At 36.3% G+C, this 17311-nt stretch overlaps 1 protein-coding gene across 1 annotated transcript in view; it reads right to left on the bottom strand.

Annotated features, from left to right (window-relative positions):
• The window catches only part of myo7aa (myosin VIIAa), a 42886-nt gene extending 26015 nt beyond the window's left edge, over positions 1-16871 (bottom strand). Inside the window, exons 1-16 of the mRNA XM_084410099.1 lie at positions 16678-16871; positions 11603-11716; positions 11244-11396; positions 8776-8960; positions 7568-7689; positions 7319-7461; positions 6438-6551; positions 6169-6322; positions 5975-6051; positions 5532-5651; positions 5312-5454; positions 3952-4162; positions 3734-3869; positions 3441-3547; positions 974-1111; positions 119-277 (exon numbers count right to left, since the gene is read on the bottom strand). Of these exons, the coding sequence (XP_084266225.1) occupies positions 119-277; positions 974-1111; positions 3441-3547; positions 3734-3869; positions 3952-4162; positions 5312-5454; positions 5532-5651; positions 5975-6051; positions 6169-6322; positions 6438-6551; positions 7319-7461; positions 7568-7689; positions 8776-8960; positions 11244-11396; positions 11603-11716; positions 16678-16758 (2157 nt within the window). The 5' untranslated portion in view covers positions 16759-16871. The remainder of the gene's footprint in view (positions 1-118; positions 278-973; positions 1112-3440; positions 3548-3733; positions 3870-3951; positions 4163-5311; positions 5455-5531; positions 5652-5974; positions 6052-6168; positions 6323-6437; positions 6552-7318; positions 7462-7567; positions 7690-8775; positions 8961-11243; positions 11397-11602; positions 11717-16677) is intronic.
• Positions 16872-17311: the final 440 nt, after the last annotated feature.

Below are 17311 nucleotides of genomic sequence, written 5' to 3'. Positions count from 1 at the left end.
CAAGGCCTTTATTAGAACGAAATAAAATGATATTAAGGTCAAAAACATGTATTACACAAAGAGTACTTGAAGCACACTGCATTTCCCTCTTCTAGAGACAGTGAATTCATTAACTCACCTGTTTGTAAGCAGGTTTCACTCCGGGCATCAAAACACGGTATCTGTCCACAAACTCAACGAAAGTGTAGCGGATGGGGTATCCGGCCCGGCGAATCCGGATGGTTTCCATCATACCAGAATACCGGAGCTGCCTCACGCACAGCTCAAGATCAAACAGCTGGAGAAAGATGGAGAGATTATTTCATAAAAACATTTGGCGGCAACTTTCATAATTAATAACAAACATTAAAGCACTAAACATCATTAAATGTACATTCTTGAAGTTGGAAATACAAGACACTTAATATACCACATATTTTGCTATGTTTAAACTTATTATAATGTATTACCAAACAGTTAAACAGTGTAAAATAAGACAAAAGCAAATCAATGAGCAATAAATAAATATACAGAAGATACTATCCTTAAATAACAGAGTCCCTTTAGAAATTGAAAAACATTCCCAATATATTTTTGTTGACATCAATATTTTTTATTCTCCAATATCATCAGTTAAGTTATGGGTTAATACATTACAGTAAGGTTTCATTTGTTAACATTCCTACATTACATTAGCTAACATTAACTAACAATGAACAATACTTCTACAGCATTTATTATTCTTAGTCAATGTTAATTTCTACATTCCCTAATACATTTTTAAAATCAAAAGTTGTATCATAATTTAATGAACTGTGAACTCAGATGAACAAACAAACATAGTTTTTTTTAGTAAATGCTGTAAAATATATTGCTCATAGTTAGTTCATGTTAGCTATTGCATTAACTAATGGTAACAAATGAAACCCTATTGTAAAGTGTAACTAGTTATGATTTAGCATTCTAGCTCTAGAGTTTTACTGGTTTAACTCACCATGGGTTTCTTGAACTCATTGGGTTTGATGCAGCGGACGAAGAACGGCTGACACACACTCAACGTGCGCATCAACAGCTCCAGAGAGCGCTTGAATTGACTGCTCAGAGTCGGGGAACGTTTTCTGGTCTCCGCCCCCTGTGCATCAGGAAACACACACACACACACACACACACACACTTTAAAAAGAAGGCCAGGAAGAGTGGGGAGCAGAGGTCAGGACTGTTTTTAGGGTTGAACCTGTCAAGAAACGACTGGGTTCATTTTGATTTGAAATGTTTGCTTTTGTTTTTCTCTGTTCCGAGCTCTTCCATCCTTAAACGGGAAACCGTCTCACCTCAGGAACTGTGTTGGACAGATATACTGTATTTTCTAGACAGATACAGGTCATATTATTCCTGTCTACTTAGGAGAACAAAAAAAGGTGGAAAGGGTTAAAGCTCAAACTGGGTTGTGTCATAAAAAAAAGTTAATGACATTTTAGGCTCATATAGCTAGACACTTCTAGTGGTGTTTGTCTGTGCCAACCTGCTCCCAAGATGCTAGGTTGTTGTGGGTGTTTGCCAGGAATTTGCTGTGTGGTTATCAAAGTGTTCTGATGATTGTTATGCAGTTGCTAAGAAAAGACTAATGCTGCATCCAAATATGCCTACTTCCATACTATATAGTAGGCGAAAAACAGTATGTGAGCCAAGTAGTATATCCGAATTCATAGTATTCATAAAACAGTAGGCCAAAAGTACCCGGATGACCTACTACTTCCAGCAAAATTCTAAAGTGTGCATACGTTAGACACTTTACTATCCCAGGAGGGGATTTATGAATGGAAGTGAAGCGACGCAACTGGCGCTGTAGGTCACATGACAATGACAACATGGAGGATGTAGTACGTCCGAATTTCATTCATACTACACACATTCATACTACAAAGAATTTATTTTTTAACGGTCGCAAAGTAAGTTTTAAAAACAATTTTAGTACCTACTATACAGTATGCTATTTTGGATGCAGCATGAGGCAGTTGCTGAAAAGAGTTAGTAGAGTTCTTCAAGTCTGTGTACTTGATAAAAATGTTATTGATCAAAAGTAACAGTAAATACATTTATAATGTTACTTTTTTATTCATCAACAAAATGTATTTAAGCAGCACAACTGTTTTCAACATTGATAATAAGAAGAAATGTTTCTTGAACAGCGGATCAGCATATTTAAGGGATTTCTGAATTTTAAAATGATTTTTACTTTATTTATTTTGTAACCAATTTAATGGACAAGCGCTAGTAATTCTCATTCATATTTCATATTAGCAAAAACACTGGAAGCAGGTGCAGTGTATCTACTGTTAACAGCATAAACTATGTATTAGTTAGTGTAAACTACTAGTCGTATACCACGATTTTACCTTATGGAGTGAACCTGCTTTGCCAAGACTGTCAGCAGACACATAACCACACAAAAACTGGCACCACATTTCACAAACACAGAAAGAAAGAGGGAAGCATGTATGTGAACTAGTCCATCCGATTGTAATATTAAAAAATATATCAAATAATTGATATTTGACTTGTGTCTAAGCATTTGTACCACTGACCCAATCTTCAGTACTGAGCACTGCTGGAGCAGCTCTAAATATGTGCTGTACTATTAAATGTAAAATGTCGGCCATATCAAAATTCAAGAGAATATAATTCTAACGTTAGTCGTTGTCGTTGTCTAGGACATCTTTCCTCTAGCTAACTTCCCTCTTCATGCTTCTCTCTCCTCCACTCCCCACACCCCCCTTCATGTGCACGCGCACTAACCCCCCAACCCCCACCCCCAAATCATTCTTGTCAGTTATTGGCTGGAACATGGTTTGTTATGTTTCGTGGTCCAGACTGGGCCAGTTTGTTTTTGTTGCCGTTTGTGGAGCCTGGGCTGTCTACAGAGACCGCGGTTTTTTACAGTGTGTTCAGGGGACAGGCAGCTAGCAGATAGTGAGGAGATGTTTGCTGTATGTGACAAAAAATGTTTCAGCCTAAAAAAATGTGTGACATCGCTTAGAGCACCTTTAATTAAGCATGAAAATAACTTAGCCAAATAAGTTAGCCAACTAATATGATTTATATTCTTTTGGTTTCTCCACCAATACATTTAAAAATTACAAATGCAGTGAAAATACAGGTATCAAAAATGACAGTATCGGTATCGGACTCGTTCTGGAAAAAGTGGTATCGGTGCATCCCTAATATATTTTTAATATTCAAAGACACTCAAAGAGTACTATGGTAACAGCATGTTTTTTGAAGTACCATAGATGATATTTAATTATAGTAATCGTACAATATCAAATTATCATGGTATTACCATCTGATACCATCACTGTATGGCGGTATCATCCCTTCCGAGGGAGTGTTGAAATTAATCTAGTGTGAATAGTAAAGACTATAAGACTATGGCAAAGACCGAAATGAGATGAAGACGTTACCATAGCAACATCCGCCTGAAAGATCTGCTTGATGAATTTGTTTTTGGAGGAGTGCACAAGCTGAATGATGTCACCATGCAGGGTGTCTCGATTCTTCTCCAGAAAACCTGCACAGACACATAAATACATTTATTATCATGCACATAACTATTATTAACTACATCAGTGCATGGATGCTCTGGGTGGTTTCTAGGAGTTTTTTGATGGCTCAGGTATATACAGTATACTGAAGATTGCAATGTATTATTTTCCACAAGGTGAAAAACAATTATGCAAGAGAGTAGAATACCTACCTTTGGTCTCATAGTAGACCACACCAGCAAAGTGCTGGATGCCAAACTGTGTTTCATAAGTGTTTTTAGGTGGAATGTAGTTGGTGTTGAGTTTGTGTTGAGAGTTGAGTTTGTTCAGCATGGTGGTGTCTGTACCCTGAGATATGAAAAAGAAACATTCAGCATGAGCACAGGATACAGTATGTGAACGTACAGTACAAGTCAGCAATCTCTCTCACCTTGGGAAACTTGCTCTCCTCGTCAATGAGAGAAATGATATTCATGGGCTTAATGGCAATCATGTCCAAGGCGTCCTGGTTGTCAGTGAACTCAATGTGCTGCCAGTTAATGTTCTCAAGGTTATATTCTTCCTGCTCCAGCTTGAAAACATGACGGACGAAGAATTGCTGCAGGTTTTCATTGGCAAAGTTGATACACAACTGCTCAAAGCTGGAGGAGAGATACAGCTGCATGAGGACCACCAATCACACTACTCAAATACATGCATTACGAAGAGACTGTACAATATCAGGAGATGTCTAAACATTTTAGCTGGGTGTGATATTATTACATTTATTAAACATTATTAAATATATAAATGATTAATTATTAAATATAATTATTCTTCATATAATAATTACATTTTAATTAATTTATTAATTTGTATTGAATGCATTGATGTACTGTTTTTTAATTAAATAATGTTAAATATATTAAGTATTACTAAAGCTAATTAAAATATTTTATAATAATTCATATATAATCATTATCAAATATATCAATATCTTAACTAATTTTATTATACATTATTACACATTAATGATAAATTATTACATATAATTATTAATTTAATATATTTAATAATGATTGATATGTGCATTATAATTAAATGTATTAATTGATTATTAAATGTTTTATTAAATATAAAAAATGTATTAATTATTATTCATTTTATTCATATAACTCAATACAATTTTATAATTAATGTGTTTCACAGACAAGGATTAAGCTAGTCCCAGACTAAAATGCATGTTTGAGCCGTTCTAACTGAAAGCAATTTGCACTGAAATATCTTAAAATATATCAATGCCATCAATGCCATCAAAATGCACACCAGTAGTTTTTTTTCTAAGGCATGTTTATAAAAGCCACTTAAATGCCCTATTTGAACTAAGGCCTAATTCGGGCTTAATCTAAGCTCTGTCTGTGAAACCGGGCCTATTTAACAATATTTCATATATTCATTATTTTCAAATATACATTTTAAAGCTTACAAGTCAAGTCAAGGCAACAGTCTCTGAAAAGGAAAGTTGCTTTAGAGGTGGAGCTTCAGAAATATTTAAAATTCAATGACATTTTTTTTCTGTTAATATGCACTGATGAATTGTACACAATTAGACCAGGAAAGTGCATTAAGGTACATTTTGATTACAATTTGACTAAAAGTAGTCATGAACCATCATATGCATGAGGATTAGTGTATAAGTAAGTGAATAAGTACTCAATTTGAAAATATTTTTTTTATGTGTAACAGGGACACTATAATGAGGTGTTTGCAGGATTTGCGCTGTATGTAAGTGTGTGTGTGATATTTTCTACCTGTTAACTGTGAAGTTCTCAAAGCCGAATATGTCGAGCAGGCCGATGGATCTCCGCACCACTTTGAGCTCAAGGGATGGAGGCTTATAAATGGCTGCATTGATTTTCTCAACAATCCACACAAACAAGCGTCCATATATACCCTATGAGACACACAGCTGGTTAGATGCTGTTACCGAACAGGATCAAGTATATAGATGAACGTGTGAGATGGTTTTACCTTAACAAAGGCATCTCGCACGTCCAGCGCCTGCTCAATACTGAGAGGAGTGGACACCGTCTCTCCACGGGTTATTATGGTTCGACTGGTCAAGCAATTCATCAGGTCCTTCATGTCCACCTATGAAAACATACAATAATACAGGATTTTAAGCAGTCAAAAAGTCATTTTCTAACTTATGCATACATTTTCTCTGTACTTTTTGCACCCTGTAGAAATCTTAAATCCATCACAGTAATTTTATCTTTCCATGTTAGTCACTAGAGGGCACACAAACACCTGATCTTGCACATTCTTGTACTAGCATGCTAATACATATTAACAAGAACAGTCAAATGTCAGATACCTCAAAGACTGATTTTTTTTTTTTTTTTTTTTTATTAAAATGCATCTAAATCACCATAACAGCAGCCATGTTATGACTTTATGATTTAGCATCATACCTCTAATAAAAAAGCAGCAGTGGTGAGATTTGAGCAACGCACAACCTCACAGGCATCCAAATTATCATACGTGCGAGCTGAGGAGGAAGTTTACAACACCATAAGTTGTTAAATACAACATTTCTGGCTATTTTGAACTGAAAAGGTGATGACCAAAATGAGTTTATTAGACACATTTGTCCAAGCAAACTCACCCTCGTAGTTCAGGTTGCCCATGTGCAGAATAGCGGCTAACAGCTTGCAAATCTCCCAGTTCTCCTTTTCAGTGAACATGAGGACCTTCATGGCCGAACGGATGTTTGAGTATTCCTTCTGATCATCACGACCGTCACAAACAGTGCAGCTTCCCTGAGTTATGACAGGTCAAGGTTATATCATCTGTATATCTGAAGGACATTGTCAACATGTATTCTGCACAGCAAGAACATTAAAGCATTAAAGAACATTGAAGATCATCACTCACAATGGTAAGGTAGGTGTAGTCTGCGGCTTTACCCAAGCCTAGTTTTTTCTTCTGGTCTGGAGTCATTCCCTTCAACATACAGTAGAAAATGTGGTAGTTTCTCTCATCGCGGGCCTGAAAGAGTGGGAGAAAAGATGCTAATTATAGAACTTAAAAAGTTTCACAAATGTTGCCATTTGGACTGATTTTATTTTAATCGTAAAAATGCAATGTTTATAATTATAATGATGTTCTGAGAAAACCTACTAGGTAAGTATGACCTATGACCCTAGAAAGTCGCATAAGGATCAATGAATGATATGTACTGTATATCCCTCTAAAACCCTCAAAAAAAATGTTTTTCTAGAAATGTGTACTCCAACATAACCTTTCTGAAACCAAAATGCAATGTTTTGAAATGTCATACACTACTGTTCAAAAGTGTAAAGTCTTATTTATCAATGACGTTCAATTGGCATTTATAATGTTACAATATTTCTATTTCAAATAAACTACTCTTTTGAACTTTAAATTCATCAGAGAATGCTGAAAACATATATCATGGTTTCCACAACAATATGAAGCTGCATTACTGTTTTCAACATTGATAATAATAAGACATGTTTCTTGAGCAGCAAATTAGCATTAGAATGACAATTCAGCTTTGCCATTATAGGAATATAATCCACTTTAAAATATATTCAAATAGAAAACCATTATTTAAAATTGCAATAATATTTCACAATATTATTATGTTTTTACTGTATTTTTAATCAAATAAACTGCCTTGGTGAGCATAAGAGACTTTTTTCAAATACATACATACATACAGTACATAAAAAAAAAAAAAAAGTGAACACTAATATATTAGCCAAAGAATTCGGATTCAAAGTTGTTCATACCTGTCGACACACTCTGGATTTCTCTAGAAGGTACTGTTCAATCTTTGCTCCCTCTATAGCTCCTCTTTTGTTGAAGTGGATGTCGATGTACTTCCCAAAGCGGCTGGAGTTGTCATTACGGATGGTTTTAGCATTCCCAAAGGCTGTTGGGTAAAGTCATTAAACAAACCGGAATGTAATTTGCTTTTTTCTGACAGAGATGTGGTTTCTTAGAGCTCAACCCCCTCCAGATGGTCCCGGTTCTCTTACCTTCTAAGATGGGATTCGCCTCCAGCACCTGCTGCTCAATCCAGGAGTGCTGCCCGCTGATAGCAGCCAAAAACTGTAGAATCAACTTGGTACTTTCTGTTTTTCCTGCTCCAGACTCACCACTGACGGGAAAATATACAGATATAAACATACAGTCTTAAAAATAAAGGTTCCAAACAGGGTTTTTGCAGCGATGCCATTTAAACATTTATAGTCCCCAAAAAATCTTTCAGTCAACACTTAACAGTTCTCAACAGAACAATGTTTTAGTGTGAAGAACATTTGACTTGCATAGTATGGGGGAAAAAATACTATGGAAGTCAATGGGGTCCATCAACTGTTTGGTTACCGACATTCTTCAAAATATCTTCTTTGGAAAGAAATTCATACAGGTATAAGTACCAAATTTGGGACTAGAGTATATGGAAGCTTGTTTCCATCACCGAATGAAAAAATCAAAAAGGTAATTGCTACTTTTTATCTCAGAATTGTGTGATATAAAGTCGCAATTGCGAGATATAAAGTCAGAATTGCGTGATATAAAGTTGCAATTGTGTTATAAAGTCAGAATTGCGTGATATAAAGTCGCAATTGCGTGTTATAAAGTCAGAATTGTGAGATATAAACTCGCAATTGTAAGAAATAAACTCGCAATTCTGACTTTTTCTCAGAATTGCATGTTTTTATCTCGCAATTCTGACTTTAAAACATGCAACTTTATATCACGCAATTCTGACTTTATATATCGCAATTCTGACTTTATATCACGCAGTTCTGACTTTATATCTCGCAATTCTGAATTGAATTCAGAAAAGTCCGAATTGCAAGATGTAAACTCGCAATAGTGAGATAAAAAGTCGCAATTATCTTTTAAAATGTATTATTCTGTGGCGGAGACAAGCTTCCATAGTAGCACTGTCAACGGCATCAAAAATATTGTCCTGTATTTTAAACTGGTAGAAGTGAGATCAAAGTTGGCGTTAGGTTTAAAATGACCAGGGTAATGTATGGGTCGGGATCAGGAATGGCCTTGAGGTCATAATCAGGAATAAGGTAAGGCTTAGGGTTATAGGGTTAGGCTCAAGAAAAGGGTTTGGGTTAACCTGAAGATATCCAGTTCCTAAACAATAGATAGACAGACATAAGACAAGCTTTAATGGAAGCACTCACACCAAGCGTTGCTAACAGAGTCTTACAGGTTTGCGCACCTTATGATACAACACTGGTCTTTGTTGTTGCGTTGCATGTTGAAGTAACAGTTGTCAGCGATGGCAAAGATGTGTGGAGGCATCTCTCCGATCTTCTTATTGGTGTAGAGGCGAATCTGGTCTGCCGTATAGATGGGCAGCAGCTGATACGGGTTTACAGCCACTAAGATGGACCCGGTATACGTCTACGAAGGATACAGAAATAGAGCTGAAGCAGAGGAACATGAGTGGATATGTTTGTTTCTTTGTTCTTTAATGGACCACACGACGTAAACATTTATAAAAATATCCTCTTAGGAATGTAATTCTTGAAATTACAACACTGCAGAATAATTATATAAGGTACAAATAAACCACTTGTTTTTCTTTACTTTTATGCAATATTGACAGGCTAGTTCATGTAGAGGACATGCAGATATCAACAGTCATGTTACGGCACAAGACAGACAGTCATATTGGTTACGAGGCAGAGCGAGTGAATATGACAATGAGAGGAGAGTGCACGGGCGTCTTGCTTTTCGGAGGGTGCTGTTACAGTGGGATGTATCAGTGTCCTGTTACCGCAGACCTCAGAGCCATGTTGAAATGGAGAATCGTAATGAAAACACACTCACTCAGAGTGAGGCAATGAACAGCGAGCAGCCATGCGTGTGAAAATGATGTTTGCATACTCACCCGACCACCACAGTTAGTCTTCATATAGAGAAAGAGAAGAGAAGAGAATATAACCAAAGCAAATAACTGAGGGGACTTATTAAAGGGGGAGTTATTAAAAACAGGGTAGATATAAAGGCTCTTATGGATTTAATTAATGGAACAGGGCAACAAACTGTTTTTGTCTTTGCGATGACCATAATGAAACAGAAATACCATATTATTTATTCCAATTATTATAATTTTTTTGACAATAGTTGTGTATATATTTGAAATTTATTTATTCATTTGGTATTGAGCAACTGAGCAAATTAGTGGACCTGGATAATTATTTTGATTAATTTAACTCATAGAATAGGGCAGCAAATCTTTCACAATGAATAACTGAAATATCCCATTATCAATTATTTATATATATAGATAGATAAGAGTACACATAGATTGGTTTAAACTAGTCTCACTGGCTCACTGGTGACGCAAGATGGTGTTCTGCTGGTTTACCTGGTTGGCCAGCCTGCAAGTATCCAAAACCCCTCTAAAACCAGAAAACCAGACTATTTTTCTGCTGTAATTTAATAAGTATATAATATATACACTATATCGCCAAAAGTTTTGGGACATCTGCCTTTACATGAAGATGAACTTTAATGACATCTCATTCTTAATCCATAGGGTTTAATATGGAGTTGGCCCTCCCTTTGCAGCTATAACAGCTTTAACTCTTCTGGAAGGCGCCATCCCCAAACTGTCCAAAATGTCTCGGTATGCTGAAGCATTAAGAGTTCCTTTCACTGGAACTAATGGGCCAAGCCCAATCCCTGAAAAACAACCCCACACCATAATCCCCCCTCCACCAAACTTTACACTTGGCACAAAGCAGTCAGGCAAGTACCGTTCTCCTGGTAACCGTCAAAACATCTTAAAGAACGTCCATCGGATTGCCAGACAGAGAAACATGATTCGTCACTCCAGAGAACACGTCTCCACTGCTCTAAAGTCCAGTGGCGTGTGCTTTACACCACTGCATCCAACGCTTTGCATTGCACTTGGTGATGTAAGGCTTGGATGCAGCTGCTCGGCCATGGAAACCCATTCCATGAAGCTCTTCTAGCTGTTCTTGAGCTAATCTGAAGGCCACAAGAAGTTTGGAGGTCTGTAGCTATTGACTCTGCAGAAAGTTGGCGACTTCTGCGCACTGTGCGCCTCAGCATGCACTGACCCCGCTCTGTGATTTTACGTGGCCTACCACTTCGTGGCTGAGTTGCTGTTGTTCCCAATTTCTTCCACTTTGTTATAATACAAAGTTGATATAATAACAGTTGACTGTGGAATATTTAGTAGTGTGGAACATTCACGAATGGACTTATTGCACAGGTGGAAATCTATCACAGTACCACGCTTGAATTCACTGAGCTCATGAGAGCAACCTATTCTTTCACAAATGTTTGTAGAAGCTGTATGCATGCCTAGGTGCTTGATTTTATACAACTGTGGCCATGGAAGTGATTGGAACACCTGAATTCAATGATTTGGAGGGGTGTCCCAATATATAGTGTATATATATATACACAAGTAACTGATTAAATTAGCCTGCATCATTTTTTTTTCTTTCATTAATTTAATTTGATTCAGGTCATTTACATTTATACATTTATTAACTAATCTAAAACCTTCAAAATAGAAACCTATTCAAAACATACTTTCCATTAATCACAAAACTGCACCTCCACATCTGTTGTGGAGTTTTGCATTAGGTGTATGCTTACGCAACAAAACATAGATCTTCAATACTTTGAATGGACAGCAGGACTTACATAGATGAGATGTTCTCTGTAGCGGATGAGAAGGTTCCGGAGGATCCCCGCCTCATTCAGATCCCCCAGTCGAATCATGTCCTCCACCCCGTGGATGGAGGTGGGGTGCATCGGCTTAATGTTCGTGGCATTTTGGGGAGAGATCCAGTGTTCCTGAAAAGAATGCAGATCCATAGATTTAATGCAAAAGAAAACACACAAAAACCCACACCAAAGAACTTCAGAATAATTATTAGCTCCAAAGTCACATGTCTAGTCTTTATATGAAATGAAACATATGTAATGCAACAAATCATATAGATCAGCCAGAAGAAGAGCAGCTTTTCAGCCCAACAGATCAGCAATGATCAATAACTTACATTTCCTTCATCATCCAAGACTTGGATCTGACCAGAATCACAGAGCTTCACCACGGCTCCGATCGGGACCTCAAACTCCCGGCCTGTCTTCAGGTCCAGCCAGACATAGTCGCCCTGAAACACAATTCAGACCATCGAGCATCAGAGAAGTGTTATTTTAGATTTGATTGGGATCCTATAGTTTTAATTAATATTTTGAATACATTTCTATTTTATTTAGTTAACATTTTTGTAATTTTTAGTAGTTTTTTAATGTGTCTAAATATTTTTTTGTATTTTTTATTTAGTTATTTTAGTTAAACTAAATTAAAAGGAGAAATGTTGCCTTGGCAAAATAAGTTTAAGTTTTTTATATTTTACAGTACATGTTTATTTTATGGTTTTAGTTTCAGTTAATAACCCTGCATCAGTTTATTATTTGTAAATGACATTAGTCTGACATCACTTCATTCAAAAACCAAAGACTGAGACGCTGTGACATCATCGGTGCATGATGCAACTCAAAAAGTGCTGCAAACCTGCACTTGCACACCTCTCCTCAACAACATTTATGTATGCATTCATCAGATGCTTTTATCCAAAGCAACTTGAAATAGAGAAACTTAATTACAATTAAATAAGACACATTTTTTGACAAATCATGCAGGACATCATGCACACACTGAACACACTTTACTACTTAGTGTTAGATCAAAATCAAACTGAATTCAAATGTAAATCCACCAAAATATAATTCCAACAAGACACCATTAAATGATTGGTAAGCATTTGCACGTAACTGGCAACTCTCCACACATACCGGTAATAGAGTGCTGTGTTTGAACACAGTGTTGACATTTCGTACTAAGGCCCACTTTGCCTGATCCTTCTCGTAGAGTTCGACGTAATCCCGACGCTTGTACATCCTCACGAGATCAAACTCTAATCCATGCAAATGGCAAAACTCCAGACCGAGAACGTCTTGATATACCGCACACACACCCACACCCTCACTTCCTCAGCAGGTGTGTGAGCATTAAAACCAGCTGTCCACAGACCCAGGATATCACAACAACAACAAAAATGTTTCCTTTCCGGTCCGACAACAGGACAAAAATAATTGTAGAGACAAAAACAGGAGTCCAAGTTGTCTGCACTACGTCCTGAAACACACAAACGTCTCTTCTAGGGCATCATTTGCACAAAGGGAAACCAAATCTGAGGCCCAAAGCCTGATCCTGTGTGGATCGTTCCTCTCTGTATTTATTGCTCCGTTCACTTTCTTGTTCTTAAAGTCATTTTTTTCTCTGCTGCCTCACTGTCTCCACTCTTGCTTGTGTATATAGTGTGAATGGTGTCTGTCCCTGTCTTTCAATTGAGGAAGGGTTGGTCATTGCATTGGGTGTGGAGGTGGATCCCCAGTTAATATGGAGCTTTTTAATTAACTAAATATCCCCAAAGGCAAATCAATACAGGTAGAGGGAGAACCCAACACCGTTTGGCCGCAGCTGTCACGTCTGAGAAGGCAGCATTGCCAGCCAGCATCGCTGATACAATCCTAGCAACGACACACGGCTGAATAATTCATGCCAAGACAACAACTGCATTGTTAGCTCACTCCTCCTCTCTGGCTTTCGTTATCAAACCTCCTAACAGACTATCAGAGGCTAAAACAAGAGCACTTTACGAAAGAAATGTGGCACACTTAAGTATTCATTGAAAAGCAAGACTTTGAAAGTCTGAGTGCAGAAACAGAAACTAAAAAATAATAGAGAAAATACTTTGTGAACATACAGTATACTGACAATACAGCTCTTACAGCAAGTGGTGTAAGATATAGATCAAATGTCACCAAACCAACTTGGGTTCCTATCTCGACTGCAAATCATTTCTATTAAATAATTGTCTTATGATAGAAATGAGTTTGTATTGTTCATTTACACAGCAGCAGCACAACTGTTTTCAACATAAGAAATGCTTCTTGAGCAGCAAACCAGCCTATAATGATGGTAACACTACAATAAGGTTCATTAGTTAACATAACATAACTAACAATGACCAATCCATTTGTTACAGTATATATTAATCTTTGTTAATGTTAGTTAATAAAAATACAACTGTTCATTGTTTGTTCACAGTGTATTAACTAATGTTAACAAATACAACCTTTGATTTTAATGACGTATTAGTAAATTTTGAAATTTGCATGAACTAAGATTAATAAATGCTGAAGAAGTATTGTTCATTCTTAGTTCATGTTAACATAAGGTAGTTAACTAATGAACCTTATTGTAAAGTGTTACCAGAATGATTTCTGAAGTATCATGTGACACTCAAGACTGGAGTAATAATGCTGAAAATTCAGCTTTGCATCACAGGAATAAATTAGACTACATTTTAAAATATATTAAATAGGAAACAGTTGTTTTTAAATTATGATATCAATATATTTCATAATTTTACTGTATTTTTGCTCAAATAAATACAGTCTCGTGAGCATAGAGAGACTTATTTCAAAAACATCAAAAAGCTTACCGACCACAGGCTTTTGAACGCTTACATTCACACATAAAGGACAATCACCGAAAATAATGAATTGGCTCAATGATTTCTGTTTGTCCAATCGAGTTCACATAGGCCTAATGCAACAAGAATTTCAAACTTTTATTATGAAGGTCTTTTTTAATCATTTGTGATTTTCTAATGGACAAAGCAAGTTTTTTAGTGATTATTTTGACTGGAATTTATTATTTATGACATTTAAGGTATTGAGGCTGCAATAAAAAAAATAGCTATAAATTTTTTTCAATCACTATATGAGGCGCACAACATAAAACAAAGCTCCTGAAACAAAGCTCCTGAAACAAAGCTCGGACATTGGAAGAACATTTAGAAACTGGACCTCTAATTAAATATCCCAGTTGATGATCCAGTTCAAATGAGATGAGAACATGGTGGTGAACATTTATAGCCGTACAGGTGTATGAGCCTGCAGCAGCGCAGGTAAATTATTCAGCAAGTGCAAACGATCAGCACGACAAGACGAATGACGTTTGTGTTAGTTAGATCATGCATTATCCCCGACAAACAATAATGCGGTAGGCTACTACAGTTACTACAATAGATGTAAAGGATGTGCGTCATAAAACACTCTGCAACCTAATCTGAAATACATTCGTGAGCGGCAGCACAGACAATAAACAAAGGCGGCCTTGGAGCATCAGTTTCTTAAGGTAGCCTAATCTAAACCCATAGGTGTAAACCAAAGACCCATCGAGTTTGTGAGCTCATATCTACACGTAAGATCGCCCCCTCTTGGCAACAACTGGTCATGCGTTTTATTTTTTGCATGCATGCATTAGAATTTGTGAGGAGTTAAAAACATTTAGAATTGAGTATATTCAACGCATTATCAAGTCTAGATTTTCATATTTTCTAAGCATTGTCAGGCAATGCCAAACTTGTCAGCATGTCCCATAAGTCTTTGGTTAACTTTTGAGAAAAAAAAAAAGAACTGTTCAAACCGCTAACCCAGAACATGAGCAGTAATAGATGCTTGACTTGCCAAACACAAAAAATGACAGTAGCCTAAATCATCTTGGTCTTGGCATTCAGTTTAAAATTTGGTCTGGATTGGTATTAATTAGCATTTAGATGACAAAATTAGGCAAAGGTCAAACAAACAAGGGTTAATGTATGTTCTAAAGGACAGCTGGTGTTTCACTGCAACCACCATTAAAATGCTGCCAAATGTTCTGCCTCAGTGCACAGTGTCATCGCCAAACTGGAACATTACAGCATAATATTCATAAAACATGCCTAAGCAATTAAACCACTATTGCATTTAAACCATTAAACGCTCTCCTCATAAGCTGGTACTGTAAACCAGTGTAGATGTAAAGCATGTTTCCAGGGTTATGTTGTAGCTATCTGTCCTCTCAGAACAACATAGACATGAACCCTGTGAATGCTGGTCTCATTCTCATTGCTCTGCATGCATGACTGCACTCACTCACTCACTCACTCAGGGGGAGTGTCTGTTCTGTTGGCCCCGCCCACTTTCAATTCACTATGAGTGGGTGGAGAATGAAACAGGTGATGTCATTGGATGGGCACTTAAAAGACTGGAATATTGGATGGGCACTTAAAAGACTGGAATATTCGTACCTCAGACTGGAATGCATTCATTAATCAATGCTAATTAATTATGAGCCAGAAAAAGATTGTAATAATCAGTGGTTTTGATTCATTTTAAACAAAGCTGAAATAAAATAAAACATAAATAAACAAACTTAGAAGAATTAAATATATTTTATGAAATAAAATAGGTTGAAATACTAAAGTTACTCAAACTAAAACTGAAATAAATATAAATTAAAGCTAAATCGATTTTTTCTAAAGGAAAAAAAAAACAAAGAAAAAAATTATATGAAACCACATAACAAAATTAAAACTAAAATATATAAAAAACTATAAAAAATGTAAAATATGAACAAACACTATAATAGCCTACTATATAAATAATACTAAAATAACATATGGTAAATACAAAGTGTTGCTCCATGAAATTCATGTAGGGTGAATCTTACAGTCACAAAGATTGTCAAGAACATAAGCCCAAAATCGAAAGAAAAATATGTGGAAACAAATATATATTTTGTGCATTTTGACATTATTTTCATAGTGATTAAGCACATTTTCACCTAGATTCTCAGTCTCATCTTATGCTTTTTTGAGTTTTTTTCCTCATTAATTTCAGTGATAATGCTTGTTACAATGCAAGATTACATTTTTTAAATTACATGATTTTTTAAATAAACAATATAAAGGCAGTACTACGGATGAATAGAGTATTTATTTAGAGTAACTGTCATTAAATTATGATATAAGAAGTCTTCAAAATATAATTTATAATTTTTTTCCCCTGTAATTTTGGGATGAATTGGTAATGCTCTCATGAGATTCACCTTTTATGATTTCTTACTCACAGTCAATCCCACTTTTATAAAAATAATAAATATGTGGCATCTCTTGTTTACGCTATTAAAAGTCCTATTTGCAACTAAACCATTGACGTATTTAATCCCCAGCCTTACCTGTATTAATGTGAGATACTTGTAACTCAGTCTGCGCGTTCTCACATCCCTTTCCTGTGCTTTAGCCCCCTTCATCTCCATTGCAACCCCATTCCAAACACACTGTCCTGTTACGGCACCTGCTGACCGCTAACCCTTCGTTTCAGTCTGTGTTCTTTAAGGTGACATACCACTGCAACTATTCGTTCCACTGTGACAGACAGAGGCGAGGTTCCCTCGTACCCCTGTGAATTTATCAGCCCATGAATGACCACTTTCTTGTCCTAAAAATGAGGTCCTGTCAGCAGTGATTAGAGACACAGAAAGGCAGATGAGACGAGTTCTGTGTTCTGTGTTCATGAGGTTTCCACTGCACTGGCAGATCCTACACACATATAAAGCCAATAGACCAGCATGTTTCTAAAATAACCTACAAAAATAACCCTTGTTACTACAGTTGTAGTACAGAGACAGAGATTTGTAGATGTCAAAGTATTGTATATAGCGCAAACCAAGCATTCAACTCTCCGTATTTGCACAAACATAAGTAATTATGAGACTTGTAAATAATTAAGAATTGTAAGACTGGGGCTAGTTGTCACATAGATATCTACAAGGTCTACAAGTAGTGGACTTTTTCAGTAAAAAAAATCCA

Source organism: Rutilus rutilus, assembly GCF_951802725.1.
Source record: "Rutilus rutilus genome assembly, chromosome: 5".
Taxonomy (NCBI): Eukaryota; Metazoa; Chordata; class Actinopteri; order Cypriniformes; family Leuciscidae; genus Rutilus; species Rutilus rutilus.
Note: the sequence above shows the minus strand (reverse complement) of the source record. Positions and strands in the feature narration are given on the sequence as shown.